General features: G+C 44.5%; 1 protein-coding gene across 1 annotated transcript in view; it reads right to left on the bottom strand.

Annotated features, from left to right (window-relative positions):
* CFAP70 (cilia and flagella associated protein 70) overlaps positions 1-22,097 on the bottom strand; it is a 56,640-nt gene extending 34,543 nt beyond the window's left edge. Inside the window, exons 1-9 of the mRNA XM_049789261.1 lie at positions 22,022-22,097; positions 19,106-19,285; positions 17,623-17,805; positions 13,112-13,206; positions 10,922-11,021; positions 5,917-6,051; positions 4,537-4,701; positions 3,046-3,123; positions 459-550 (exon numbers count right to left, since the gene is read on the bottom strand). Of these exons, the coding sequence (XP_049645218.1) occupies positions 459-550; positions 3,046-3,123; positions 4,537-4,701; positions 5,917-6,051; positions 10,922-11,021; positions 13,112-13,206; positions 17,623-17,805; positions 19,106-19,285; positions 22,022-22,081 (1,088 nt within the window). The 5' untranslated portion in view covers positions 22,082-22,097. The remainder of the gene's footprint in view (positions 1-458; positions 551-3,045; positions 3,124-4,536; positions 4,702-5,916; positions 6,052-10,921; positions 11,022-13,111; positions 13,207-17,622; positions 17,806-19,105; positions 19,286-22,021) is intronic.
* Positions 22,098-27,694: the final 5,597 nt, after the last annotated feature.

Below are 27,694 nucleotides of genomic sequence, written 5' to 3'. Positions count from 1 at the left end.
TAAACGATTAATACGTTACTTAGTAAGGCTTCCTAGCAACTCAAAAATTGTGAAAAAGATGCTTAGTCTCTCAAAAGCATTTACAATATAACCTAAAATGAAAATGAGGGGCCTGAGGAGATAGCCCAAAGAACTGGAACACATGCTTTGCAGGAGGGAAGCCTGGATTTGATTCCTGGAACCACATGGTCTCTTGAGCATCACAGGATACAGTCCAGCGGCCCAGGACACCACCAGTACTTTGAGGCCCCAAGCAGTGCTATGTCTTCAGGCGCATGCATGAGGTTCCCAGTGTGGTTGTCTGACAACCCCCAGAGGGACCACAAACCTCTGGCACTGCTTGGGAGCCCCTGACACCTGCAAGGTAGCTCCCAACATCATTGGGTGTTCTCCCAAATCCAACTCCACCCAAAGTATTATTTTGGCAAAACAAATATCCTCATCCTTGCTTCCCATACCTTCTGGCCAGCTCCTCTGGCATTCGCTTTGGAACCAAGGCTTTGTCCAGCTGAAACTCCAACACCATGTATGTTCCTGCTTCTACATATTGCTGTGAAAATATTTTTCTTTTATTATGTTTTCTGGGGGGGGATACCAGATATTTATAGAACTATAAATATAACTATAAATAACTATAACTATATATATTTATATATACAATTTATATATATGGGGCCAGAGAGATAGTGAGGAGGTAAGGCATGCATGGTGGTTCGAATCCTGGCATTCCACATGATCCCCTGAGCCTGCCAGGAGCGATTTCTGAGTGTAGAGTCAGGAGTAACCCCTGAGCACTGCTGGGTGTGACCCAAAACCCAAAATTTTATATATATAACTATATAAATATAAAGATTTATAGAACTATAAATTTATAGTAACATAAAAGAGTAAGAAAGCTGTACATAGGGGCCAGAGTGGTGGCACAAGTGGTAGGTTGTTTGCCTTATACACGCTAACCTAGGCAGTCCAATCCCCCAGCATCCCATATAGTCCCCCAAGCCAGGAGCAATTTCTGAGCACAGGAGTGATTCCTGAGCATAACTGAATGTGGCAAGAAAAGAAAAGAAAAGAAAGGAAAGGAAACGACACGAAAGGAAAGGAAAGGAAAGGAAAGGAAAGGAAAGGAAAGGAAAGGAAAGGAAAGGAGAGGAAAGGAGAGGAAAGGAGAGGAAAGGAGAGGAAAGGAGAGGAAAGGAGAGGAAAGGAGAGGAAAGGAGAGGAAAGGAGAGGAAAGGAGAGGAAAGGAGAGGAAAGGAGAGGAAAGGAGAGAGAAGAAAGAAAGAAAGAAAGAAAGAAAGAAAGAAAGAAAGAAAGAAAGAAAGAAAGAAAGAAAGAAGAAAGAAAGAAAGAAAGAAAGAAAGAAAGAGAAAGAAAGAAAGAAAGAAAGAAAGAAGAAAGAAAGAAAGAAAGAAAGAAAGAAAGAAAGAAAAGAAAGAAAGAAAACTATATAGAGTGAGCTCAACTGTTAAAACATTTCTCACATAGAAAATATGTCCAAGGGGCTGGGCGGTGGCGCTAAAGGTAAGGTGCCTGCCTTGCCTGCGCTAGCCTTGGACGGACTGAGGTTCGATCCCCCGGTGTCCCATATGGTCCCCCAAGCCAGGAGCAACTTCTGAGCACATAGCCAGGAGTAACCCCTGAGCGTTACCGGGTGTGACCAAAAAAAGAAAAAAAAAAGAAAAGAAAATATGTCCAAGGGGCCAGATCAATAACACAGTGGTAGGGCATTTGCCTTGCAAATGGCTGACCCAGGACAGACCTGGGTTTGATCCCCAGCATCCCATATGGTTCCCCAAGCCAGGAGCAATTTCTGAGCGCATAGCCAGGAGTAACCTCTGAGCATCAAGGGGTATGGCCCCACAAAAAAAAAAGAAAGGAAGGAAGGAAGGAAGGAAGGAAGGAAGGAAGGAAGGAAGGAAGGAAGGAAGGAAGGAAGGAGGAAGGAAGGAAGGAAGGAAGGAAGGAAGGAAGGAAGGAAGGAAGGAGGAAGGAAGGAAGAGAGAGAGAGAGAGAGAAAGAAAGAAAGAAAGAAAGAAAGAAAGAGAAAGAAAGAAAGAAAAGAAAGAAAGAAGAAGAAAGAAAGAAAGAAAAGAAGAGAGAAAGAAAGAAAGAAAGAAAGAAGGAAAAGAAAAAAGAAAAGAAAAGAAAAGAAAAGAGAAGAAAAGAAAATATATCCAAAAAGAAAACCAGCAATAGTGGCTTATTTTTTAGGGCAATTCTCCTTCCCCCTCCCCACCACTAAAGCTATCAAACTTGTTCAATACTTCACTAGGCACCGTCTAAACTGACTTCCCTCCTTCCCTGCTGAGCCATCTTCCTGAAAAGGTCTTTTCATCATATTCAGACCTTCTCAACACTAGTCATTTGTCAACATCCAAAACAACCAAAACAAAAAACAGTGTGTCCAAAAGGGAAGCTATCCTCACTTCACATAGCATTATTTATTAAATTAAATTAGTTTTACATTTTTTAGTGCTGTAACAACCTAAACATGAATCAGTACCCTTCCATTTGGGGGTGTATCAATAAGGGGTTGAAGAGATCATACAGCAGGGAAGGCACTTGTGTTGTAAGCACCTGAGTCGGGTTTAATCCCTAGCATTCCAGAGGGTCCCCTGAATATCACCAGGAGTAATAATACCTGAGTGCAGAGTTAGGAGTAAGCCAGGAGCATTGCCAGGTGTGGCCACAAAACTAACAAGAGGGGCCAGAGCAATAATACAACAGGAAGGGAGTTTGCCTTGCACACCACCAACCTGGGTTCAACCATCAACATCCCTTATGGTCCCCAGAAGTAATTCCTGAGCACAGAGTCAGGAGGAACCTCTGAGCACCACCAGGTGTCCCTCATAAAAATACCTAACAACAGCAACAAAAGAATAGTGTCTCAATAAGAATATAAATCCATTTACTCAAGGTTATAACGTAATCATGGTAAATATCATAGGAACTTAGACAGTGAGCATTTCTACCACACTGTAACTTGCTCATCACAGGACGAAGGAATCTAAGCTTGATTTTTGAACTCCTCCTGCAGTTAGTTACCTGTCCTTCCGGATTGTGAGAAAGTGAGGGTTCAACTTCCAAAGGAGTGTCCGAGCTCTGAGATTTTATACTAGGAGCCTAATAAGAAAAAATAGAACACACCTCAAAAATGGGACTTGTACATGGTCTTCAAATGGTAGGTAGGAACAAGGACCATTACGGTGCATCAAAATGCCAAATAAGGATAGAGATCATAGGAAGGGTGGAGCCCATGCCCATAATGTATGTATGGGCCCCTAATTTGATCCCCCACAACCACAAAGCCTCCTGGCACATGTGAGTGGCCCAAGTGGCTGATAGGGCTGTCTGGGCTAGAGATACTGCTATCCTGGGCCACAAACTTCCAGCATGCCTGAGCTCCCACCCAGAAGTGAACCCTGGGCTCTGAGTACTGCTGGGGACTCTCTGTAAATGAATGAGGAACCGGAGTGGTAGCCCAATGGTAGGGCATTTGCCTTGTACGCAGCTAACCCAAAACGAACTGAGATTCGATCCCCTGGTATCCCATATGGTCCCCCAAGCCAGGAGAGATTTCTGAGCCACATAGCCAGGAGTAACCCCTTATTGTCACTGGGTATGGCCCCAAAAGTAAAAAATAAATAAATAAAAATAAAAATAAATACAAACTGGGGCTGAAGCAATAATACAGTGGGGAGGGTGCTAGCCTTGATTGTGGTTGACCTGGGTTTGATCCCCAACATAACATATCGTACCCCAGCATTGCCAGGAGCAATTCCTGAGTGCAGAGCCAGGAGAGTAAACTGAGCTCCTGGAGTGTGGGCCAAAATTCTACACAAAACAAAAAGCGAAATGTAAATTAAAATTTATGGAAGTCCCTATCTAAGAAATCCATGTTGGGGGCCAGAGAGATAGCATGGAGGTAAGGCGTTTGCCTTTCATGCAGGAGGTCATTGGTTCGAATCCCGGCGCCCCATATGGTCCCCTGTGCCTGCCAGGAGCAATTTCTGAGCCTGGAGCCAGAAATAACCCCTGAGCACTGCCGGGTGTGACCCAAAAACCACCAAAAAATAAATACAAACTGGGGCTGAAGCAATAAAACAGTGGGGAGGGTGCTAGCCTTGCATGTGGTTGACCTGGGTTTGATCCCCAACATAACATATCGTACCCCAGCATTGCCAGCTCAGTAAACTGAGCTCCTGGAGTATGGGCCAAAATTCTACACAAAACAAAAAGCAAAATGTAAATTAAAATTTATGGAAATCTCTATCTAAGAAATCCATGTGGGGCCTGGAGAGATAGCACAGCGGTGTTTGCCTTGCAAGCAGCCGATCCAGAACCTAAGGTGGTTGGTTCGAATCCCGGTGTCCCATATGGTCCCCCGGGCCTGCCAGGAGCTATTTCTGAGTAGACAGCCAGGAGTAACCCCTGAGCACCGCCGGGTGTGACCCCCCCCCCAAAAAAAAAAAAGAAATCCATGTGGATATCCATCTGACAAAACCAACTGCATGTGATCATCTCCCAACAACCTACCGCATCACCAGGTCGCAGCCGTCCTTCTTCCTTTTCCTTGGTGGTCTTCTCTTCTTTTGGAATCTTTGCAACAAGTGGTTTAACCACAGGAGAATTAACGCCTCCTGCTTTATTGTTCTGAATCAAATGGGCTGTGTCCCGAAACAAGCTGGAGATGCACTTGGTCTAAAAAGAAATCCCCAAATGCATTCAGTTGCAAGCCAATGAGGCAAGCTCAAAATAAATTATTCCTATAAGAATTAGACTTTCCAGTGAGGTACTTTGCTAGATCACTTAAGTATTGGAAGTCCATTGAAATTAATGAGGAAAATGGCACCATTTTGCCAAGTTGGAGCATTTGAGTAAGCCAGTTGCCTCCCCTGCCGATACATAGATCACCACCAAACCTTTGCTTCCAAAGGAGCTGTCTGAGATTTTAAGAATTTACATAATTTTCAGGTAAAATGTTTTATTGCTTCTTAATTTGCATTTATTTGAATAGAAATAAGACTCCTTATAGTACATGTATTGTCCATTGGTTCCTTGAGCCCTGCTAGAAGTGATCCCTGAGCTCAGAGAGTCAGGAGTAAACCCTAAACATTACTAGGTATGTCCTGACAGCGCCGAATGCTAACCACTAGACCACCAGGGATACTAGGTATGTTCTGAAAACCAAACAACACAAAAAAATTAAATTAAATAAAGGAAACCAAGAAAGTTGAACATTCAACTGGTTTGTGAATCAATGGTGGGTCAAGAAATAGCTGTTCCAGGCTGGAGTATGTTGCTCAGTGATCAGACACAGGCAGCTTCTACTGACTGGCCTCTTTGACTTAGTCCAAAGAAGCTGAGATTCATCCATCTTGCACATATTAATGGTTGCTTCCTCTCACCACTGAGTGATTTCTATTGTGTACAGATACGCCAACTTTGCCTTTTCTGCCCATCTGTTGCTGGAAATTTGAGTCTTGGCAGTTTCCGGTGTTAACCTAAAAATTTTAATGTCTGATCACAGAGTAAATACAAGATTCTATTTCATATTCCATTATACCAACAGTTTCCAAACATCAGTGATGAAGATGCAGATGTAAGTAGATGTGGGTAGATATATTATAAAAGAGACATGGGACTGATACCTTCTAAAAAATACTTTTTTTAAAGTACTTTTCTAAAAAAAAAGGGGGGGGCGGGGAGAGAGGAAAAACATCTGTCCCAGAAGCAGGCAGCAGGGAGGGCAGGTGGGAAACTTGGGACCTTGGTGGTAGGAAATGTGCCCTGGTGAAGGGTGTTGAACACTGTATGACAAAAACTCAATCATGAGCAATTTTCTAACTGTATATCTTATCTCCTGGTGATTCAATTAAAGAATTTATTTAATTTTAATAAAGCACCTTTTCTTACCTTCTCATAGACCGTACTGTCTAGGTAAGGGTAAACACGAAAAGCACCCCGAATTCTCTTTACGCCCGGATACAGCAGCGGAACCATATTAACATAAGCTACTCCATGGTATGAAAGTTGACTGTCTTCTTCAGACTAAAGGGTGGAAAACAGTCATCAGTGTGATGGAGCCCTAAGAATGAGGCTATGGGGGTATGGCTAGAATCCAGTGCCTGTGGTTGAGCACATGCCAAGCACATGCAAGGCCCTGAGCTCAGTCCCCAGTACTACTTGATCCCTGGCCTTGGGGACACCTTAGTGTAGCCCCAGTGGCCAGGTGTGACCCCTATTCTAAAAGTTCTGACTCAGCAGTCCATACACTCAGCTTTGGCAACTAGATGAACTGCCGAGTTCTGTGACTTTGGTTAGTTATAGAAACATTTTAGATCTCCACTTCTCTTTGTTTTGTTTTGGGGCCATGCCCAGAGGTGCTTTCAGGAATTATTCCAGATAGGCTCAGGAAAAACTAGGGAATTCTGGGAAATAAAACTGGGTTAGCCACGTGCAAAGTAAATGCCCTCCCTGTGGTGCTATAGCTACGGCCAACCTGAGGTCTTCACTTTTTTATGTTTAAGATGAGCACATTGCCAAGATCATGCATATCAGCAGCATCAATGTGCAGTAAAGGAAATCATCCAATAGTTAATAAATAATCCAGTTCATTGTAGAGATATTTTTGTATCTATTGCAAACTAGAAAAAAGTGAAGCTTTTTTTTTAAAAAAAACAAAACAAAATAATAATATTAACAAGTTTACAAAAAATCAGAAGCTGACTTTTAGTTTTACTTCCCAAATTCATATAAATGAAAGGGAACTGGGGCCGGAGAGATAGCATGGAGGTAAGGCATTTGCCTTTCATGCAGGAGGTCATCGGTTCGAATCCCGGCGCCCCATATGGTCCCCCGTGCCTGCCAGGAGCAATTTCTGAGCCTGGAGCCAGGAATAACCCCTGAGCACTGCCGGGTGTGACCCAAAAACCACAAAAAAAAAAATAAATAAATAAATAAATGAAAGGGAACTTATGTTCCATCTATGAAAATAGATCCCATAATATATCAAGTTCTGAGGCAAACGAGTTCTCAGACAAACCCTTCAAGCCTTCAGATTCACACCCAAACCTACAAATGAGAGCACATAACATAAAAAGTGAACAGAACAATGTACATGAGAAGATTAAAACCTTACAAATAGATGTTTATAATTTCTGGACAAAGTTAGAACGTGTTCTATTAATTAACACAAAGAAACAAAAAAAAAAATCAACAACCTCAACACAGGCAGTTAAGATCTACTGGTCACGGGGCCGGAGAGATAGCATGGAGGTAAGGCGTTTGCCTTTCATGCAGAAGGTCATCGGTTCAAATCCCGGCGTCCCATATGGTCCCCCGTGTCTGCCAGGAGCAATTTCTGAGCATGGAGCCAGGAGTAACCCCTGAGCACTGCCGGGTGTGACCCAAAAACCAAAAAAAAAAAAAAGATCTACTGGTCGGGGCCAGAGAGATAGCATGGAGGTAAGGCGTTTGCCTCTCATGCAGGAGGTCATCGGTTCGAATCCCGGCGTCCCATATATGGTCCTCCCGTGCCTGCCAGGAGCAATTTCTGAGCCTGGAGCCAGGAATAACCCCTGAGCACTGCCGGGTGTGACCCAAAAACCACAAAAAAAAAAAAAAAAAGATCTACTGGTCAATACTTCTTCCAGTCAGCAGGAGGCAGCGGTAGGCACACAGAAAATGGGTAGAGGGGGACTAGGTGCTTGGCAAAGGGCCAGGGCAGATGCCCGAGAGAAATAATTTCTTCTTCTTTTTTTTTTTTTTTTTTTGGTTTTTGGGCCACACCCGGCGGTGCTCAGGGGTTACTCCTGGCTGTCTGCTCAGAAATAGCTCCCGGCAGGCATGGGGGACCATATGGGACACCGGGATTCGAACCAACCACTTTAGGTCCTGGATCGGCTGCTTGCAAGGCAAACACCGCTGTGCTATCTCTCCAGGCCCGAGAAATAATTTCAACTCCTTGGAAGATCTCTGCCCTCCCCTTTTCTTCCCAGATTTTGCTATCAGAAAGAGAAGGAACATCCTTTGTCCCTTAGGAGCCATTAAATTGACAAGAATCCTTGTGCATGAAAGCCTGCATTTGTTCTATTGCACTCCTTTCACCAGATCTTTAACCAATTTTGAGGTATCTTGTGGTTTGGGGGGAAGGACTAGGTGAGGACTGTTGTGTATGTAAACATTTTAATGGAAATATTATGTTACTGACCCTACCCTGTCAGTGATTGTGCCCTACCCTAGGGTGTGACCTGGCATTCTGCTCTCACCCTAGGGTGGTACCTGATTCTGCTCCCACCATTGGGTGGTACCTGATTTAGGGGCATAAAAGCATTGGTCTGTGGAAGGCGAGAGGCTTTGTTCCCCGTGGCCTATTCTTAGGCCTTTTGGCTTCGGCCTCTTCACGGAATAAAGAGCTGTTTTCTTCGGAAGCCTAACTGCCTGTTGGCTTTCTTCCCACCGCATTCACCTCAGAACCGCCGACTGAACAGGGTAACAGATGCGTGGTCTGAGCTGGAGGAGAAAGGCCTCATCCTCCATCCCTCCATCAGTCAACCTCTTCAGGGCCTGACTTGCAACAAGGACAACTTATCAGGCCCAGAAGAGCTTGATGAATTTTTTAAAATTTGTCTTTTTTTTTTTTTTTTTGGGTCACATCCGGCAGTGCTCAGGGGTTACTCCTGGCTGTCTGCTCAGAAATAGCTCCTGGCAGGCACGGGGGACCATATGGGACACCGGGATTCGAACCAACCACCTTTGGTCCTGGATCGGCTGCTTGCAAGGCAAATGCCGCTGTGCTATCTCTCCGGGCCCTAAAATTTGTCTTTAAATTCAGCTCTTCATTTCTTTGGGGTCAATTTCAGTCTTATCATTGGTTAAAAAAAAAAAGGTTAGGAAGAGCTAATGAGAAAAATGAGAAAGCATATATCCTGGAATTAAGTCTAAATAACATTTTTTTGGGGGGGTCACACCTGGCAATGCTCAGGGGTTACTCCTGGCTCTATGCTCAGAAATCGCCCCTGGCATGCACAGAGGACCATATAAGATGCTGGGATTCAAACCACTGACCTTCTGCATGAGAGGCAAACGCCTTACCTCCATGCTATCTCTCCAGGCCCAAGTCTAAATAACTTTTTAACAGACAATAGGTGTCAGATATGAAAACATCCAAGAAATGAATAAATTAACTAGAGAATTGATACTCTGGGGAGAGGGGAGGAAAAGGTGATCTAAGGACTCTTAATTTCTAATTTACTGAATGCTGTAACAGTGGAGGGAGGTTGTCCTGTTTACGCTCTTTTGTCTGCCACCACTCCAAGAGAATTTGCACTAGCTTCCTCTTTGACACAAACTCTTTTTTAAAGACTTTTTTTGGGGGGCGGGAGTCACACCAGGTGGCACTCAGGGGTTACTCCTGACTCTCTGCTCAGAAATCGCTCTTGGCAGGCATGGAAGACCATATGGGATGCCGGGATTTGAACCACTGTTGTCCTGAGTAAGCTGCTTGCGAGGCAAACGCCCTACCGCTGTGCTATCTATCCACCCTGGACACACACTCTTTTTTGAGATGTAAAGACCCACTTAGGTTTGATTAGTATTAGATAGCATTTGAAGTCTGTTAGCATCTGCCCTTCTTCCTGGTTTCATGACCCTGAACAATAAATACTGTATGTACAGTCAGAGATCTCAGACCACAAGGCTGGAAGCCCATGTTTTTCTCTATTATGTCTATCTTGTTTTCTTTCTTTTTTGTTTTGCTTTTGTTTGTTTATTTTGTTTTTGGGCCACGTTACTACTGGCTCTGTGCTCAGAAATTGCTCCTGGCAGGCTCGGGGGGGCCATATGTGATGCCAGGAATCGAAAGTAGGTTTGTCCTGGGTCAACCACATGCAACGTAAACACCACCACTGTGCTATCTCTCCAACCCCAATATCTTATCTTTTTTTTTTTTTTTTTTTTTTTTGGCTTTTGGGTCACACCCGGTAGCGCTCAGGGGTTCTTCTGACTCTATGCTCAGAAATCGTTTCTGGCAGGCTAGGGAGACCATATGGGATGCCGGGATTCGAACCAATGATCTTCTGCATGAAAGGCAAATGGCTTACCTCCATGCTATCTCTCCGGCCCTGTATGTGTATATATATATTTTTTTTGTTTGTTTGTTTGTTATCTTGTTTTCTTAATCCTTGTGGTGCCCCTGCTCAGGCCCCCTTACCTGGAGCTGGTCTTGGGCAAATAACAAGCAAGAGTGAACCAGGCATACTGATTGGGCAGGGACTGGCAGTTTCCTGGGGCATGCACAGGAGGGGACAGCTCTTCACATTTTTCTTTGAGACCAGAACTAAGCACAGAGGGCAAGTTGTTTACCAACGACTGGAGTTCATGTAGCAGTACAGGCATCTAGGGTTGGATCTCAGGCCAGCATAAATCCACAAGCACTAAGCTAGTAGTGGGCTCTAAGCATTGAATGTGTAGCTTAAAAAACAATCAAACAAACAACAGAAACACACAGATTCAGAAATAAAATAACAGGATAAATCTAACTATTTTTATATAGATATTTTTATGGGGATTACAGCAAAATTCCTGGGATCCACAGTCCCTCCAAGAGCTGCTGGAGAGGCAGGCGAGCACCATATGATGTAAGGGAACTCAGGGCCTCACACATTAGATTAGATAAATGCTGTCTCCCCAGTATTCTTCTGCAACTGTTTTTGTTTTGTTTTGTTTTGTTGTTTTTGTTTTTTGGGCCACACCTGGCGGCACTTGGGGGTTACTCCTGGCAGGCACCGGGGACCATATGGGATGCCAGGATTTGAACCACCATCCATCTTGGGTTGGCTGCTTGCAAGGCAAACACCCTACTGCTGTTCTATCTCTCCGGCCCCTCTTCTGCAACTGTTTTTAAGCAGATAAGTTTTACCTTTTCAAATTTGGCTGCTTTCGCTTTGGGGACTGCCACCAGAGGAATTCTTGTGATTTCTACTGGCCACAGTCGACAATCAGCAATTCGCTTCTGAAAACTGCAAATCAAGAATCAACCAACTAGAAACATATGCAAAAGTTGGGCCAACATAATTTTGTTCATTTTATTTTGAGACCACATCCAGTGAAGCTCAAGGATTACTCCTGACTCTAGTACTTAGGCATCTCTCCTGGTGGTGCTCAGGGGATCATAGGACAACACAATATAAGTTAAAAAGGAAGTATTCCCATTTTCCCCATTTTTCTGGACCTATGCAAACAATGGTGATTGCCACTATTACACCCTTATTATATTTTTTTACTCTTATCCTTTAAGGAAATAAAATACAACTTACTGAACTTAAAAACAAATAACTGTAGTAGAATGCTTGTCTCGAATACAGGCAGGGGATGGGAAGGGGGGAGGCGGTAATGTTACACTGGTGAAGGGGGGGTGTTCTGGTTATGACTGTAACCCAACTATGATCATGTTACTTAAATAAATAAAAAAAATATATATATATATAAAAGGAAGTATTCCTCTCTGTTTTGGGAGGAGGGCACACTCATCTGTGCTCAAGACTTACTCCTGACTGTGCTCTGGGGTCAGTCCCAGTAGGGCTCGGGATCACATACAGTCCACCACCAAGCTGTGAACTTGATGTATAAACTATTGGTCCCATTTGTTAGAAACTGAGAAAACTCATTTTGCCTGATAATGCTTATAATGTTGATATGCTTATAATGGTGATAATGCTCTTCCTACTTGCTGCCTAATTGCCAGGTCCCTGTGGGAAGAATGGATAGTCAACAACATGTTCTCTGGAATTTGAGTCTGAGTTGACTTTGGGTAACACCGTGTCCACCAGGAACAGTTACATTGAAGACAATAAGAGAAAGGAGACTTGTAGTACAATTCCACGAGGGTACTCAGAGGCCTATGCTCTTTACTGATGAAGTCACAGCCAATCCTCATATCCAGGTTTCTGTCACAGTGTGAAAACTGCAGATGATATCCCAACTCAGTGGATTGAAGAATTTACTAGAGGGCAGAGCAGCAGGGCAGGAGCCCCACAAAATTAAGGTGCATGTCTTGCTTGTGGCTGGCCCTGGTGCAATCTCTGGAACCATACAGTCATCAGGATTATCTTCAGTGGACCAGGGCACCCTAGGGCCCACACAGCAGCATATTGGTGGGGGGGCTCTTTACATGGGACTAGTGGGACCCTGAATTGATAAGAGAAGAACCTGTGTGTGCTTGGGAGACTCTCCCCCATGCACAAAGGCAGAAGAATTGAGAGAGAGAGAGAGAGAGAGAGAGAGAGAGAGAGAGAGAGAAATAATTTTCCTGTATATATAATAACTGTGGAGCTGACATGCACACCACTGTGGAGCTTCTTTGTTTTGTTTTGTTTGTTTGTTTGTTTGTTTTGCTCACACCTGGCAGCACTCAGGGGCTACTCCTGGCTCTATGCTCAGAAATCGCCCCCGGCAGGCTGGGGGACCATATGAGATGTCACGATTCAAACCACTGTCCTTCTGCATACAAGGCAAATGCCTTACTGCCTTATCTCTCTGGCCCCACCACTGTGGAGCTTTAATAAAAGAGAGAAAAATGAGCACTTCTCTGGGTTTTTGTTGTTGTTGTTGTTGTTGTTGTTGTTGTTTTTGGTTTTGGGCCACACCTGGAGATGCTCAGGAGTTACTCCTGGTTCTGTACTCAGAAATCACTCCTGGCAGGCTCGGGGGGCCCTATGAATGCCAGGAATCAAACCCGGGTCAGCTGGTAAGTCACCCTTTACCCCCTCTCTTGGCTGAACTTTTTTTTTTTTTTTTTTTTTGGTTTTTGGGCCACACCCGGTAACACTCAGGGGTTACTTCTGGCTATGTGCTCAGAAGTTGCTCCTGGCTTGGGGGACCATATGGGACACCGGGGGATCGAACCGCGGTCCGTCCAAGGCCAGCGCAGGAAAGGCAGGCACCTTACCTTTAGCGCCACCGCCCGGCCCCTGGCTGAGCTTTTGTAGCTGTCAGGTGTGGTAGGTAAAGTCACAGATAACCTTCCCCAAATATAGATAAAATGGACAAATGAAAGTGCCCTTTGCTGCCACCTCCAGACATTGGTCCCCTCCTTCCCTATCCTTCTTACCTGACCACAGCAGAAGGATCCAGGTAGCAGCGACTCTCCAGGTCCCAGACGATCCTTTTCTTCACACATTCTGCTTGGTTCCTGAATTCCCGGTCCTGTGCAAGTGATGAGGGAGTCTGTCTTCCCAGTGTGCTCCATCTCTCATATTCTTTTCATTATTTACTTAGTTTTTATTTTTTGAGTTTTGGAATCACACTCAACAGTGTTTGGGGGGAAGCTAGGGATTGAACCCAGGTCACCCATGTACAAGACAAATGCCCTCACTGTCGTCCTATGGCTCAAGCCCCACAAGCAATCTTTTTTTCCCCTCACTTCCCCACAAGCAATTTTTTTTTCTTTTTTTTTTTTTTTTGGTTTTTGGGCCACACCCGGTGACGCTCAGGGGTTACTCCTGGCTATGCGCTCAGAAGTCGCTCCTGGCTTGGGGGACCATATGGGACACCGGGGGATCGAACCGCGGTCCGTCTCCTAGGCTAGCGCAGGTAAGGCAGGCACCTTACCTCCAGCGCCACCGCCCGGCCCCAATAATTTGAGCTGATTTTTTTTTTTTTTTTTTTGGTTTTTGGGCCACACCCGTTTGACACTCAGGGGTTACTCCTGGCTATGAGCTCAGAAATCGCCCCTGGCTTGGGGAGACCATATGGGACGCCGGGGGATCGAACCGCGGTCCGTCCTACGCTAGCACTTGTAAGGCAGACACCTTACCTCTAGCGCCACCTTCCCGGCCCCACAAGCAATTTTTTAATGAGTTATGTTAAACTACATTTATTGTACTTTGAGTATTACTAGAACTCTCATATAATTACTATCCCCATTTAAATGTTTATGATATTTTACTAGTAATAAAAGGCCCTGGTAAGTTACCTACATAATTCTATCAATCTTGTCAAATATAAGTTGCCACCTTTGCCCTTGACAAATATGGGTTATACTAAAACAATTGAAGTGGAAGGATGAAAGGGGAGAGGAGGAATGAAAAGCAGAAGATACTGTTAACAACTAAATGTCCACCAATAGAAGTTGGTTATGAAGTGAAGATTGCTCCTTGAAATAGCAATGGCAAATAAGAAAAGCAAAAGGATGAGAATATTCTTTACATAGTGATGTAGGAAAAAATCTCCAAGATACATTATTAAAAACATATCATCATTTTTGTAGGAAAAATATCAGGGAATGAATAAAAGTCTATAGATTTGTGTGTACATATAATAAAGTAAAAACTGATATTTCCTCTGTTTCAAATAGAATTAAGAACTTTATAACATAGCTAAAAATAAGTAATTTATACTCTGACATAAAAATAGAAGTATCTTCCTGGCAGTTTCCAATTCTGAAATCTAGTGCTGACTTTGAATTATTTCTGTAAACATAGATACCTAAAGAAAAGTCAAACCATGTCTTATTTTACTATGCTTTGTCTAAAAATCAATCTTCCTAATATTTGAAGACCTTGCATTCTTTAAAAGGACAATTTTTCTTTTTTAATTTTTAAAAAATTCTGAGTCTTCAATTTATTTATTTTTGGGGGGTGTACTGGTGACACTCAGGGGTTACTCCTGGCTATGTGCTCAGAAGTCGCCCCTGGCTTAGAGGACCATATGGGATGCTGGGGGATCTCACTGTAGTCCGTCCTAGGTTAGTGCATACAAGGCAAACGCCCTACCGCCTGTACCACCACTCTAGCCCCAAATCTTCTATTTATTTTAATTGCTTACTCACATACATACACTCAGTGGGCTGAGCACAGACTTTGTGTAGGGTCTGAATTCAGTCCCTAGCATCACATGCTATCCTGAGTACCACTGCAAGTGACCCCCAACCACAGACTGAAAAGTAACACCTGAAGTGCCACTGGACAGAGCCCTGCCAAAAAACAAAAAAAAAGAACAACTGGAGAAATGTCTCAGCCTCCCACCAGCGTTCGGGACCTTGCCAATAGCCAGGTGAGCATGGCCCTACACAGAGACCCTGAGCACCTCCAGATGTGGCCCAAAAAACTAAATAAAACAAAACAACTAAAGGGTCTACTTTAAGGCAAGGCATACTCAACAAACTCCTACAAAAAAGATGACATGGAATCACATTACAATCATCTCTCTTGGGCCAGAGAGATAGCACAGTGGTAGGGCATTTGCCAAGCACGCAGCCAACACAGGACAAGATTGAGTTTGATTCCCAGCATTCCATATGATCCCCAGAGCATGTCAGGAGTGATTTCTGAGTGCAGAGCCAAGAGCCCTGAACACTGCTGGGTATGGCCCACAAAACAAAAAAATCATTTCTCAACTTCAATGAACCAAATGCACCAATTAAGAGAAAAAGAGTGGCAAAGTGGATCAAAAAATTAAATCCAGGGACCGAAAGATAGCATGGAGGTAGGGCATTGGTCTTTCATGCAGAAGGTCATTGGTTCAAACCCCGGCATCCCATATGGTCTCCCGTGCCTGCAGGAGTGATTTCTGAGCATGGAGCCAGGAGTAACCCCTGAGTGCTACTGGGTGTGACCCAAAAACAAAAAACAAAACAAAAAAAATTAAATCCAATATTTTGCTGTCTGCAAGAAACACACCTGAATAGTCAGAACAAACATAAATTCAAAGTCAAAGGTTGGAAAACATTAATTCAAAAAAAAAACAAAAAAACAACTCCCTTAAAAAGGCTGAGGTGGGGGCCCGGAGAGATAGCACAGCGGTGTTTGCCTTGCAAGCAGCCAATCCAGGACCAAAGGTGGTTGGTTCGAATCCCGGTGTCCCATATGGTCCCCCATGCCTCCCAGGAGCTATTTCTGAGCAGACAGCCAGGAGTAACCCCTGAGCACCGCTGGGTGTGGCCCCAAAACCAAAAAAAAAAAAAAAGGCTGAGGTAGACCAAAGCCATAGCACAGTGGTAGGGCATTTGCCATGCACGCAACTGACCCAGGACAGACCTGAGTTCGATCCCCAACATCCCATATGGTCTCCTAAGCCAGGAACAATTTATAAGTGCATATCCAGGAGTAACTTCTGAGCATCACCAGGTGTGGCCCAAAAAAAAACAACGAACAAAAAAAGAGTTTATAACAGGATTTTACGAGGCCAGAGTGATGGCGCAAGTGGTAGGGCAATTGCCTGGCACACACAAACCTAGGATGGTTTGATTCCTCAGTGTCACATATAGTCCCCCAAAGCCAGGAGTGATTTCTGAGAGCATAGCCAGGAGTAACCCCTGAGTGTCATGAGGTGTGACCCCCCAAAAAAAACAAAAACAAACAAACAAAAGGCTGAGGTGGCCATACTAATATCAGATGACATAGACTTCAGATTTTAAAAAGTTATAATGGACATTTCTTAATAATGAAGGAATATGTACAACAGGAAGAAATCAGACTACTAAACATAATACACCCAGTGAGAAACAAGCAAAATATTTTAAACAACTGCTGACAAATTCGAAGGAAGACATCAATAGCAACACATAATAGTGGGAGACTTCAGCACTGCCCTGTCTTCTCAATAGGTAAAACAGACTAAAACCCAACAAGAATAAGAATGGTTTAGGGGGCTGGAGCAGTGGTGCAAGTGGTGGGGCGTTTGCCTTGCACATGCTAACCTAGGACAGACTGCGGTTTGATCCCCCTGAGTCCCAATTGGTCCCCCAAGCCAGGAGTGATTTCTTTCTTTTCTTTTCTTTTTCTGAGGGGGGGTTTGGGCCACACCCAGCAGCACTCAGGTATAACTCCTGGCTCTACACTTAGAAATCGCTCCTGGCAGGCTCTTTCGGGGGACCATATGGCATGCCGGGATTCAAACCACCGTCCTTCTGCATGCAAGGCAAACGCCCTACCTCCATGCTATCTCTCCAGCCCCTTTTATTTATTTTATTTTTTTTTGTTTTTGGGCCACACCCAGTGACGTTCAGGGGTTACTCCTGGCTATGCGTTCAGAAATTGCTCCTGGCATATATGCTGCAACCACTCCAACCCCTCACATGGTATTTTTCAAAGAAGTGAATCAGATGCTCCTGAAACTCATATGGAGAAATAAATGTCCATGAATAACCAAAGCAAGTCTCAGTAGAAAAACAAAAAAGTAGTGGGGAATCACTTCTCCCAACTTTACACTGTAATATAAGGCAGTTGTCATTAAAACAGCTGTCATTGGAATAAAGATAGACCCTTAGGGGCCAGTGCAGTAGTGATTTATTTTGATCTGTGATTGTGACCTACTCAAAAATAAGAGAAAGGAAGAGTACAGTGGTGGTCACCTCCCCTGTAGAGCTCCCCAGTATCTATTAGAATCACCCCCAAACGAAACAAAACAAAATGAATAAATAAGGTAAAATAAGTAAATTTAAATGTTTTGTTTGCTGGGCTTGAGATGTTAGAAGACATTTTCATCAGAATTATCTCTTTGTTTATTTTGTATATCCCTGTTTTACAAGTGACAGGCATATATAAATAACAGTGATTTGCTAAACATTTTCTCATCCTTCAATAAACTCCGTTCATCATAATCACATTCTAAATCCCTCACCTCAGGGTGGTTGAGCTCTCCTTCCTCTCCTTCATAGGCTCCGCCGACGATGAAGGCATCGGGGATGAAGTTGGCTCCCGGGGCCAGAATGTTGGCAATGGGCCATTTTTTGGGGCGGGGAACAGGCTCTTTTTCCCCTCCTAGCTTCAGTGTTCCATTCTTGAACAAGATGGGATAATCTTTCTGAAGAAATAAAAGTCAGACATTAGGAAATGGCAAAGATTGGTAGATAAAAATGGTGATGGGAGGCTGCCATGAGAGATAACACATGGATGCTTGCCTTGCAAATGGCCAACTTGGGTTCAATCTCTGGCATCCCATAAGGTACCCTGAGCACCACCAGTTGTGATCCCTGACTGAGGAGTCAGATGTGACAGGCAGGAAAGGAAGGAAGGAAGGAAGGAAGGAAGGAAGGAAGGAAGGAAGGAAGGAAGGAAGGAAGGAAGGAAGGAAGGAAGGAAGGAAGGAAGGAAGGAAGGAAGGAAGGAAGGAAGAAGGAAGGAAGGAAGGAAGGAAAGAAGGGAGGGAGGGAGGGAGGGAGGGAGGGAGGGAGGAAGGAAGGAAGGAAGGAAGGAAGGAAGGAAGGAAGGAAGGAAGGAAGGAAGGAAGGAAGGAAGGAAGGAACCCAACCTGGAATAAGAGACATTTCTGTAAAAATATATTCCCCCAGGGCCTGCGAGGTGGTGCTAGAGGTAAGGTGTCTTGCAAGCTCTAGCCAAGGAAGGACTGAGGTTCGATCCCCAGGCATCCCATATGGTCCCCCCAAGCCAGGAGCAATTTCTGAGTGCTTAGCCAGGAGGAACCCCTGAGCATCAAACGAGTGTGGCCCGAAAAACCAAAAAAAAAATATATATATATATATTCCCCCAAGTTAAACAAATATATGTTATAAGCAATTTATATCAAAATTAATAACTATAAATGAATAATTAATGAGGCCAGAGCGATAGCACAGTGGTATGGCATTTGCCTTGCAAATGGCTGATCCACGATGACTTCGGTTCGATCCTCAGCGATTTCTGAGGCAGGAGCGATTTCTGAGCATATAACCAGGAGTAACCCCTGAGCATTACCAGGTGTGGCCCCCCAAAAATAAATGACTAATTAATGAAGTTTCCTCTATATTTTAATGATTTATAATTAATGACTATTTCCCTCCATATTATTTAAGATATCAATTGTAAAATTTTGTTTGTTTTTTGGTGCTCAGGGATTACTCCTGGCTCTGCACTCAGAAATTGCTCCTGGCAGGCTTGGGAGACCATATGGGATGCCAAGGACCAAACCTGGGTTCGTCCCAGGTTGTCTGCGTGCAAGGCAAACACCCTACTGCTGTACTATCATTTCAGCCCAAGCTGACTGTTTTTAATACTGAACGACAGGCATTCATGTAAGTTGGTGAGCCTGAAGAGAAACCGGGTGGGCAGTAGGAGCTGACAGCAGCTCTGGCATGTGGGCAGATGCAGGTTGGTATGGGCCTTACCTCTCCGGCTGAGGGCACCTGCAGGCCGACCATGTAGTTCTGCAGGGGCCCCGTGGGGAGGAAGGCCTCGGGCACGGCATAGGCTGCCTCCAGGGTGACCGTCAGCAGGTTGCCGCCTGAGATCTGGGATGCACTCAGCAAGGGTTCTGACACAAACACCTTAACTTCCAGACTGCACGACTGGAAGAGAATCGGTGCTTGGAAAATGCCTAGAACTGCCTTTATATTTACATAAATTTCAACTCATGTTCAGGTTGATTATTTCCATAGAAAGGATCCAAGTAACTCTCTGTGAAGTCCCAAGAGTTAGAGAGACCAAAGAACAGCACCATCTCCCTAAATCATAGCATTCCTTCAACAATACTGAAGTTAAGTATGTAGATAGGGGTTGGAGAGATAGCACAGAGGTGGGGCATTTGCCTTGCACGAAGCTGATTCAGGATGGATAGTGGTTCAAATCTCGGCATCCCATATGGTACCCCAAGCCTGCGATTTCTGAGCATAGAGCCAGGAGTAACTCCACTGGGTGTGACCCAGAAAACCAAAGGAAACACAAAAAGAAATATTCATCCACTAATCTAATTTTGCTCTTAGTCTATGTGCAGTCATAGTAAAGGTTAACATTTCAAGCCCCAGTTCAGTATGCATAAAACCAAAAGAATACAAAACAATAGCCCTTGCTGGCTAGGGCTCTCAGATAGCAAAAAAGTAGCTTCAAAAATGAAGCTGCTTGTGTCAAAATATGTTTTGAACAACTTGCCCCTGTGCTTTTTTTTTTTGAGTGGGGGGTAAAATTAGTTTTGTCTAAATAGCTTTGTTTGAAAATTATGACTTGTCAAGAAATTGAGTATAAGTATTTGGTGAATACCTTTTGTTTTTAATAAAGGGAACAGAACTTGAGTCCTTAGCCTCTGTCTACCACAGCCACCCAGGCACACACCTTTCAAGGGAACCCCAAAGATTCCATACTGTCAGGACCAATTAATTGGTCTGTGACAAGGACTGATTAGAGAACTGCACTGGGGGGAAGAGAAGGGAGGGCCAGTAGGCTCCTCCTTAACTGAAGCAGAACAGAAACCAAAGCATCCTCTGATATGTGGAGATTGTATTCGGGCCAAGGTTGCACAGTAGTGCTCTGAGAAATTCCTGATTCTCAGGAGGAAATTATTAAAACAGAGGCCCAGTAGGGTCCATCAAAAGGTGCATCTGGGGCCAGAGAGATAGCATGGAGGTAAGGCTTTTGCCTTTCATGCAGAAGGACGGTGGTTCGAATCCCGGCATCCCATATGGCCTGCTAGGGGTGATTTCTTAGCATAGAGCAAGGAGTAACCCCTGAGCACTGTCGGGTGTGACCCAAAAACGAAACAAAAAAAAAGTGCATCTTCTCCATGCAAGAGCAGAACCTCCAGGCAATACAGTGAGAGTATACAGACAGCATTTCATCTAACAAAACAGAGATGGAGACAGAGCTGCAAATACACCTTTCCTACACTAAAAATAGATAAAAACAACCAACATCTCATTGCGTATACTATCCATGCCCCCCACCTCCACTTAATTTCACTGGGTTACAGTACTGTATTATCTATTATGGGCTCCTCAAAGGTATGGCATAGCCTTACTTAGCTCTGGTTCCCAGATCCTACGACATTGTGTACCTGATAATTTGGATTCAACCAAATTTGGTTTTTTTGTTTTCTTTGGGTTTTTTTTTTTGTATTTTTCGGCCACACCCATTTGATGCTCAGGGGTTACTCCTGGCTAAGCGGCTAAGTGCTCAGAAATTGCCCCTGGCTTGGGTACCATATGGAATACCGGGGGATCGAACCATGGTCCTTCCTTGGCTAGCGCTTGCAAGGCACACACCTTACCTCTAGCGCTACCTCACTGGCCTCTGTTTTTGTTTTTTGGTCACACCCAACAGCTCTCAGGGGTTATTCCTGGCTCTATGCTTGGAAATCGATCCAGGCAGGCTCGGGGGACCATATGGGATGCCAGGATTCGAACCATCCTCCTTCTGTATGCAAGGCAAACACCCTACCTTCATGCTTTCTCTCCAGCCTCCTGGATTCAACCAAATTTAACCTTTATTTGGTTAAATATCCATGACCAGTGATGCTTGGGGCTTCCTCCTGGCTGCATGATATTGTCATATTTGTGCTCAGAGAGCACTCTTGGCAGCGCTCAGGAGCCCATGTGTTGTGTTGGAAATCAAACTGGAATCAACTATGCTCATGGCAAGAACCTTAACTCTTTGTTTTACCTCTCTGGCAACTCAACCAAGTTGAACTTTATGAGTAAGCAGATTTGTTAGACTGCATGAGCCTGAAATGTTCACAGTTAAAAATTCTCATTACCAGGCTGGAGTGATAGCATTATGGGGGAGGGTGCTTGCTTTGCACATACACGACCCAGGTTCAATCCCTGGCATCCCATAAAGTCCCTCAAACCTCCCAAGAGTAATTTCTGAGAGCTGCCAGGTGTGGATCTAAAACCAAAAAAAAAAAAAAAAAACAATTTCATTACTTTAGGGGCCACAGAGATAGGACAGTGGGGTGCTTGTTTTGCATGTATCTGATGCAGGTCTGATAGCACCTCATATGGTCCCCTAAACACTGTCAGGTGTGATCTCTGAGTGTAGAGCCAGGAGTAAACTCTAAGCACCACAACATGTGGCTCAGAAAGGGAAAAAAAAAGTTCAAATTCTCATTACCTTTTTTTTTTTTTTTTTTGGTTTTTGGGCCACACCCAGTAACGCTCAGGGGTTACTCCTGGCTATGTGCTCAGAAGTTGCTCCTGGCTTGGGGGACCATATGGGACACCGGGGGATCGAACCGCGGTCCGTCCAAGGTTAGCGCAGGCAAGGCAGGCACCTTACCTTTAGCGCCACCGCCCGGCCCCAGAAATTCTCATTACCTTAATACCTGATCGAAGAGGTTCTAAAGGTGAGCCTGGGACAGGGTGCAATGGGACCATCGTTTCGTAGGAGTTATCACCTGCAAAAAGAAGGCAAAATCAAACAAAGAAGAAAGGTTAGACCGAAAATGTGTTTCTGTTCATCACATCCCTTAAATTCACTCAGGTTAATTTCTTTACTTTTTAGAGCTCAGTGTTACCATATTTCATTACTAACCATCACCACCTCACAAGGATCACAGCCACTTTAAGTAAAACCAGCCCTATATTTTAAAAAAACTTGACATAATGGTCTCCCTGCAACATATACATTTGGGGAGAGGGCACAAAATTAGGAATAAAATATGCAACAACTATGCAAGGAACCGCAGTATAAGCTTCACTGTTTGTCCTTTTGAGCACATCAGCCACCTGACCTCCCAGTAAAGGAAGCAGATCGACAACAGCTTGACCAAGAAGTGACGTTTTTTCTTCCTTCTGCTTCTTTTCCTTCGGTAACACTTCAATCAAACTCACTAGAAAATAAAAACCAAGAGAGTAAGAACGTGCTCAGTTTGTACAGCAGATAACCACGGCAAAACAAGCTAAGGACTGTTAAAGAAACTTGCTCAGGGGCTATCCCAGCTCTTGCTTGGTGCCTTAAGTGACCCTGGTGATGTGCCTTCAGAAGAATGTTTTGGTCTTGCCTCTCCTGTCTAATGTGCAAGGGAAGAAGTTGATCTATCCTGATTATTTAGGGTCAGTTTGAAGCCTAGAGTAAGGATGTGGAAGGGTGTGCTCTGGGGGAGCAGGTCAGAGAGGTGTCCAAGGACAAGTCCAGGAGACTGATTCTGGCCAGGCCAGAAGGCGTCACAGTTCTGAGCACAGGGCTGCTTAGGCCTCGTCCTTCTCTGTGGGCTCCTCCTTCCGCAACTGTGAACAAGTGGGCTGGGGCAGGTCTGGATTATTTTTGCCCAAGACTCAGTGGTTTCGTAAATCAGAGCTTTAAAACACTATAGAGAATCTCAGGCTCAATCGGTGAGTGTTGGAATCTTGGATGACTGGTCTTTGTCAAGCACCTACTTTTTTATTCTTTTTTTTTTTTTTTTTTTTTGGTTTTTGGGCCACACCCGGTGACGCTCAGGGGTTACTCCTGGCTATGCGCTCAGAAGTCGCTCCTGGCTTGGGGGACCATATGGGACGCCGGGGGATCGAACCGCGGTCCGTCTCCTAGGCTAGCGCAGGTAAGGCTTACCTTACCTCCAGCGCCACCGCCCGGCCCCTTTTTTTTTTTTTTTTTTTAAGTGGGACACCAAGAACATTCCAAAAAGGAAAAAAGAAGATACTACCTTTGGGGAAAAAAAAGAAGAAGCTTGCAACTGTCAAACTTTGTAATGTGCCTGTCAAGGTGGCAGGGATGGGGGTGGGGGAAATAAGAGTTTGGGAGCACTGGTGATGAGAGCCAACATTAGTGGTGGGGTTGGTATTCAAAGATGAAATACATATATATATATATATGTGTGTGTGTGTGTATATATATAATACATATATAGATGTGACCCCAAAACACACACATATATAAAATCACTCCTGGTAGGCTGGGGATCATATGGGGTGCTGGTATCAAACCCGGATCAGTCCCAGGATGGCCACAAGCAAGGCTAAATGCTCTACCCACTGTGCTGTTGCTCTGGCCCTGAAATAAAAATTTTAATTTAAAGGAAAAAAGAAGTGGGCTGGAGCAGTGGGGAAAGCATTTGCCTTACACACAGTCGATATGAATTTGATCCCCAGCATCCCATATGGTCCCCCAAGCACTACCAGGAGTGATTCCTGAGCCAGAGCACTGCTGGGAGAGGAAGAAGGAAAAAGGAAAAAAGAGGGAGGAAGAAGAGCAGGAGGAGGAGGAAGAAAAAGAGGAAGAGGAAGAGGTGGAGGTGGTCCTCAGGTCTTAGACTGTATATCTTAGACTGTATACAGGTATTTTAGAAACAAAGTATGTCAAGGATAATACCTTCAAGTTAGACTGACAAGTAAGATTGATAGCAAACATCTGAGCCCTTTTACAACCTGTGATAGCTAGAAATTCAGGCTCTAGAAATTCTAGAACAAACTCTTAGTTTCTAAAAGTGTATCCTCCAGGCCCAGAGTGATAGCACAGTGGTAGGGCGTTTCCTGGCATCCCACATGATGATCCCCTGAGTCTGCCAGGAGTGATTTCTGAGCACAAAGCCAAGACTAACCCCTGAGTGCCGCCAGGTGTGGCTCAAAAACTTAAATAAATATTTTTTAAAAAGTGCATTCTCCAACATGGGAGAGTAACTGAATCATTTCCAAGTAAGTCGCATTTTCATCTAGGTTGCTAGTTCAAATACAAAATGCTCAACTCAATAGGAAATGCAGATGAACAATAATAGTTTTGTATAAATGAGTCTGAAAAGAGCTGGGGACAGTCTTCATTTTTTATAAATATGATAACACAATATGTATACACATATACAAAAGAAACATTCCCAAATCTGGGTAGAGTATATAGGCTGAAAAATCCACCATCTATCAAAAGATCTTAGAAACAAGTTGATTAAAATTAGTAGTCCATGGCCTATAGCACCAATGGTAGGGCATTTTTCTTGCATGCAGCCAATCTAATTTTGATCCCGGCATCCCATAGGGTCCCCCTAGCCGGCCAGGAGTAATTTCAGAGCACAGATCCAGGATTACCCACTGAGTACCACTGGGTGTGACCAAAAAAGAAAAAGTAAAATTAGTAGCCCGAGCAGGTAGGGCTTTAAGTAAAGAGCATTATTCCTTGGTCGGAAGGTGAATTGCATCCCACTGCACCAGTATTACCTATCAACCCTTCAGAATTTCCTAATATTCTCGTGCAATAGCAGATTGAGAAGCGCAGGACTTACGGAACACAGGTTTGTGGGCGATGTCATCCAGAGTGATCCCTCCTTCGGGGTTAAACTCGAAAGTGCTAGTGAAGTTATATTTTGCATTTCCTTCTGGAGAAACAGTAACTTTAGCAGAATCTCCCAGAAGCACACCACTGAATTCTGAACGGATGAAGCTAACAGGAGAATCCCCTTTAAAGCCTTTCTGTTGATAGAAACAAGCCACATTTACAATTATACACATTGACTTTTTCCATGTGCAACTGGCAACCCCATTTTGACTTTGACTAAAGGACATTTTTTGTTTATTTGTTTGTTTGGGGGCTATATGCAGCAGCATTCAGGGGTTACTGCTGACAGTGCTCAGGGAACCATATAGGATGATGGGATCGAATCCAGCTCAGCCACGTGCAAGGCCCTCCCCACTGTGCTATAGCTCTGGAAAGTTCTTGAAAATCCAAAAGTAACTCACCAAGTCAAAGCCTTCTATCACTGTGATCTGCACCAGCCTTCCCCCTGCTGGTACCTGCTCCATGTCAGTGATGGGGCAAGCTCCCTCTGGTCTTTCTGGGTCTCTGGAAACAGAATGAATATTCTCTCCTGCACCAGAACTGCACAAGAAATCATATTCCAGCATAAACAGTACCGGGGAGGAAAACTTAAGGAAATGCCACTCAGAGTCCAGTCTTAATTTGTGCCCTGTTCCCACTTGACTGCTACACAGACGGTGCTTTTATGGAGCTGCTCAAAATAAATAAATCAAGCCCGTGCGGGAGCAATAGTATAGGTAGGGCATTTGTAGGTAGGGCAAGTAGGGCATTTGCCTTACACGTGGCCGACCCAGATTCGATCCCTGGCATCTCATATGGTCTCCCAAGCCTGCTGGAAGTGATTCCTGAGTGCAGACCAGGAGTAACCCTGAGCACCTGGCCCCAAAACCAAACCAAAATAAACAAACAAACAAACAAGCCTTAGAGAGAGAAGTCTTTGGGTCACTGGTGGGAGGAAGTTGGGCACTCTGAGAGTTGATATTTGGAACCATGGGTGCGGGAGACTTTTTAATGGCATTATAAACACATAAATGGTTCAATAAAAAGTGAGAAAAAACAGGCCGGAGAGATAGCACTGCGGTAGGGCGTTTGCCTTGCATGTAGCCAACCCAGGAGGGATAGTGATTTGAATCCTGGCATCCATATGGTTCCCCCGTGCCTGCCAGGAGTGATTTTTGAGCACAGAGCCAGGAGTAGCCCTTGAGCACTGCCAGGTATGACTCCAAAAAACAAAACAAAAATATTAAAAAAAAAAAAAAAAAACAAGAAAAGCAACATTTTATAAAGGCCTTAGATATGTCACTGGCCAGAAAAGAACCAATTATCACAAGAGGATGGAATGTCATTTCCCTACCTTTCACCCCATCCTTCAAACAGTTCTTTAGAAACTTGCAATTTATTATTATTATAATATATACTTTTTAGTTTTGGGGCCACACCCGGTGATGCTCAGGGGTTACTCCTGGCTATGCGTTCAGAAATCGCTCCTGGCTTGGAGGACCATATGAAACGCCAGGGGATCAAACCACAGCCTGTCCTAAATTATCGAGTACAAGGCAAGCACCCTACCACTTGTGCCACTGCTCTGGCCCCAACTAAAGCCTTTTAAATAAATGCCTCACTTCTCTAAGTCTGTTTCACCTCTTGTGAAATGTAGAATTTAAATTTCTGAATTATTTCCTATGTATTTGCAACATCCCTTAAAAGCAAAACTACTGATGGAGCAATAGCACAGCAGAGAGGGTGTTTGCCTTGCATGCCGACCGGGGTTCGATTTCTGGCATTTCTTAGGGTCCCCGAGCCTGCCAATAATAATAATTTTCTGAGTGCAGAACCAGGAGTAACCCCTAAGCACTCGCCGGGTGTGGTACCAAGGCCAAAAGAGCAAACAAACAAACAAAAAAAGCAAAAACCACTGGGCCTGGGCCTGGAGAGATAGCACAGTGGCGTTTGCCTTGCAAGCAGCCAATCCTGGACCAAAGGTGGTTGGTTCGAATCCTGGTGTCCCATATGGTCCCCCGTATCTCCCAGGAGCTATTTCTAAGCAGACAGCCAGGAGTAACCCCTGAGCAATGCCGGGTGTGGCCCAACCTCCCCCCCAAAAACAAACAAACAAACAAACAAACAAAAAAAAACATTGGAGCTGCTGTCCAATAGCTGCTGTTCAGACGCCGGGGTCTGAATCCGGGTGCAGAGGGCAAAGCCTGGGCGGGCATCGGGGTGTCCTGACACGGCAGGGGGACACACTGGCGGACCCGGTGGGATCAGGTAGGTACCGATGCAGACGGATGGAGGCAACAGGCCGAGAAGCCAAGCACAAAGCGTCCTAGCTGCAGGCCCCACAAACGCGTCCTGGGTCACTATAGCAACCGGTCGCCTCTCGCGAGAGCTTAGTTTTGCAAGGCTGACGAATCGCCCGAAGACTCGCGAGAACATCGTGGGGATGGGAAACTGTCAAGTGTCCTGCTTGAGTCATTCATGGGCTTTGACCCGGACAGGTCTGGCTAAATGGGGAATTCTGAGCGCAGAGCCAGAGCAAAACTGGCTGGGTGTAAAAACCCCCCCACCAAAAAAAGCATATAAAGAAAGATTAAAAGCCCTTATTAAATGGATTTGAAAACATTCTTTCTAAGTGAGAAGTGCAGGCAAGGGCTGGAGAAGGAAAATCGGCCCATTTGCTGGCCTGGCACGAGGCCCATCCGAGTTGCATCCGCACAAGCATCCAGGGTGCCCCAAGTTCTGCCGGG

Source organism: Suncus etruscus, chromosome 15 (genome assembly GCF_024139225.1).
Source record: "Suncus etruscus isolate mSunEtr1 chromosome 15, mSunEtr1.pri.cur, whole genome shotgun sequence".
NCBI lineage: Eukaryota > Metazoa > Chordata > Mammalia > Eulipotyphla > Soricidae > Suncus > Suncus etruscus.
This window is presented reverse-complemented; position numbering and strand designations above follow the sequence as displayed.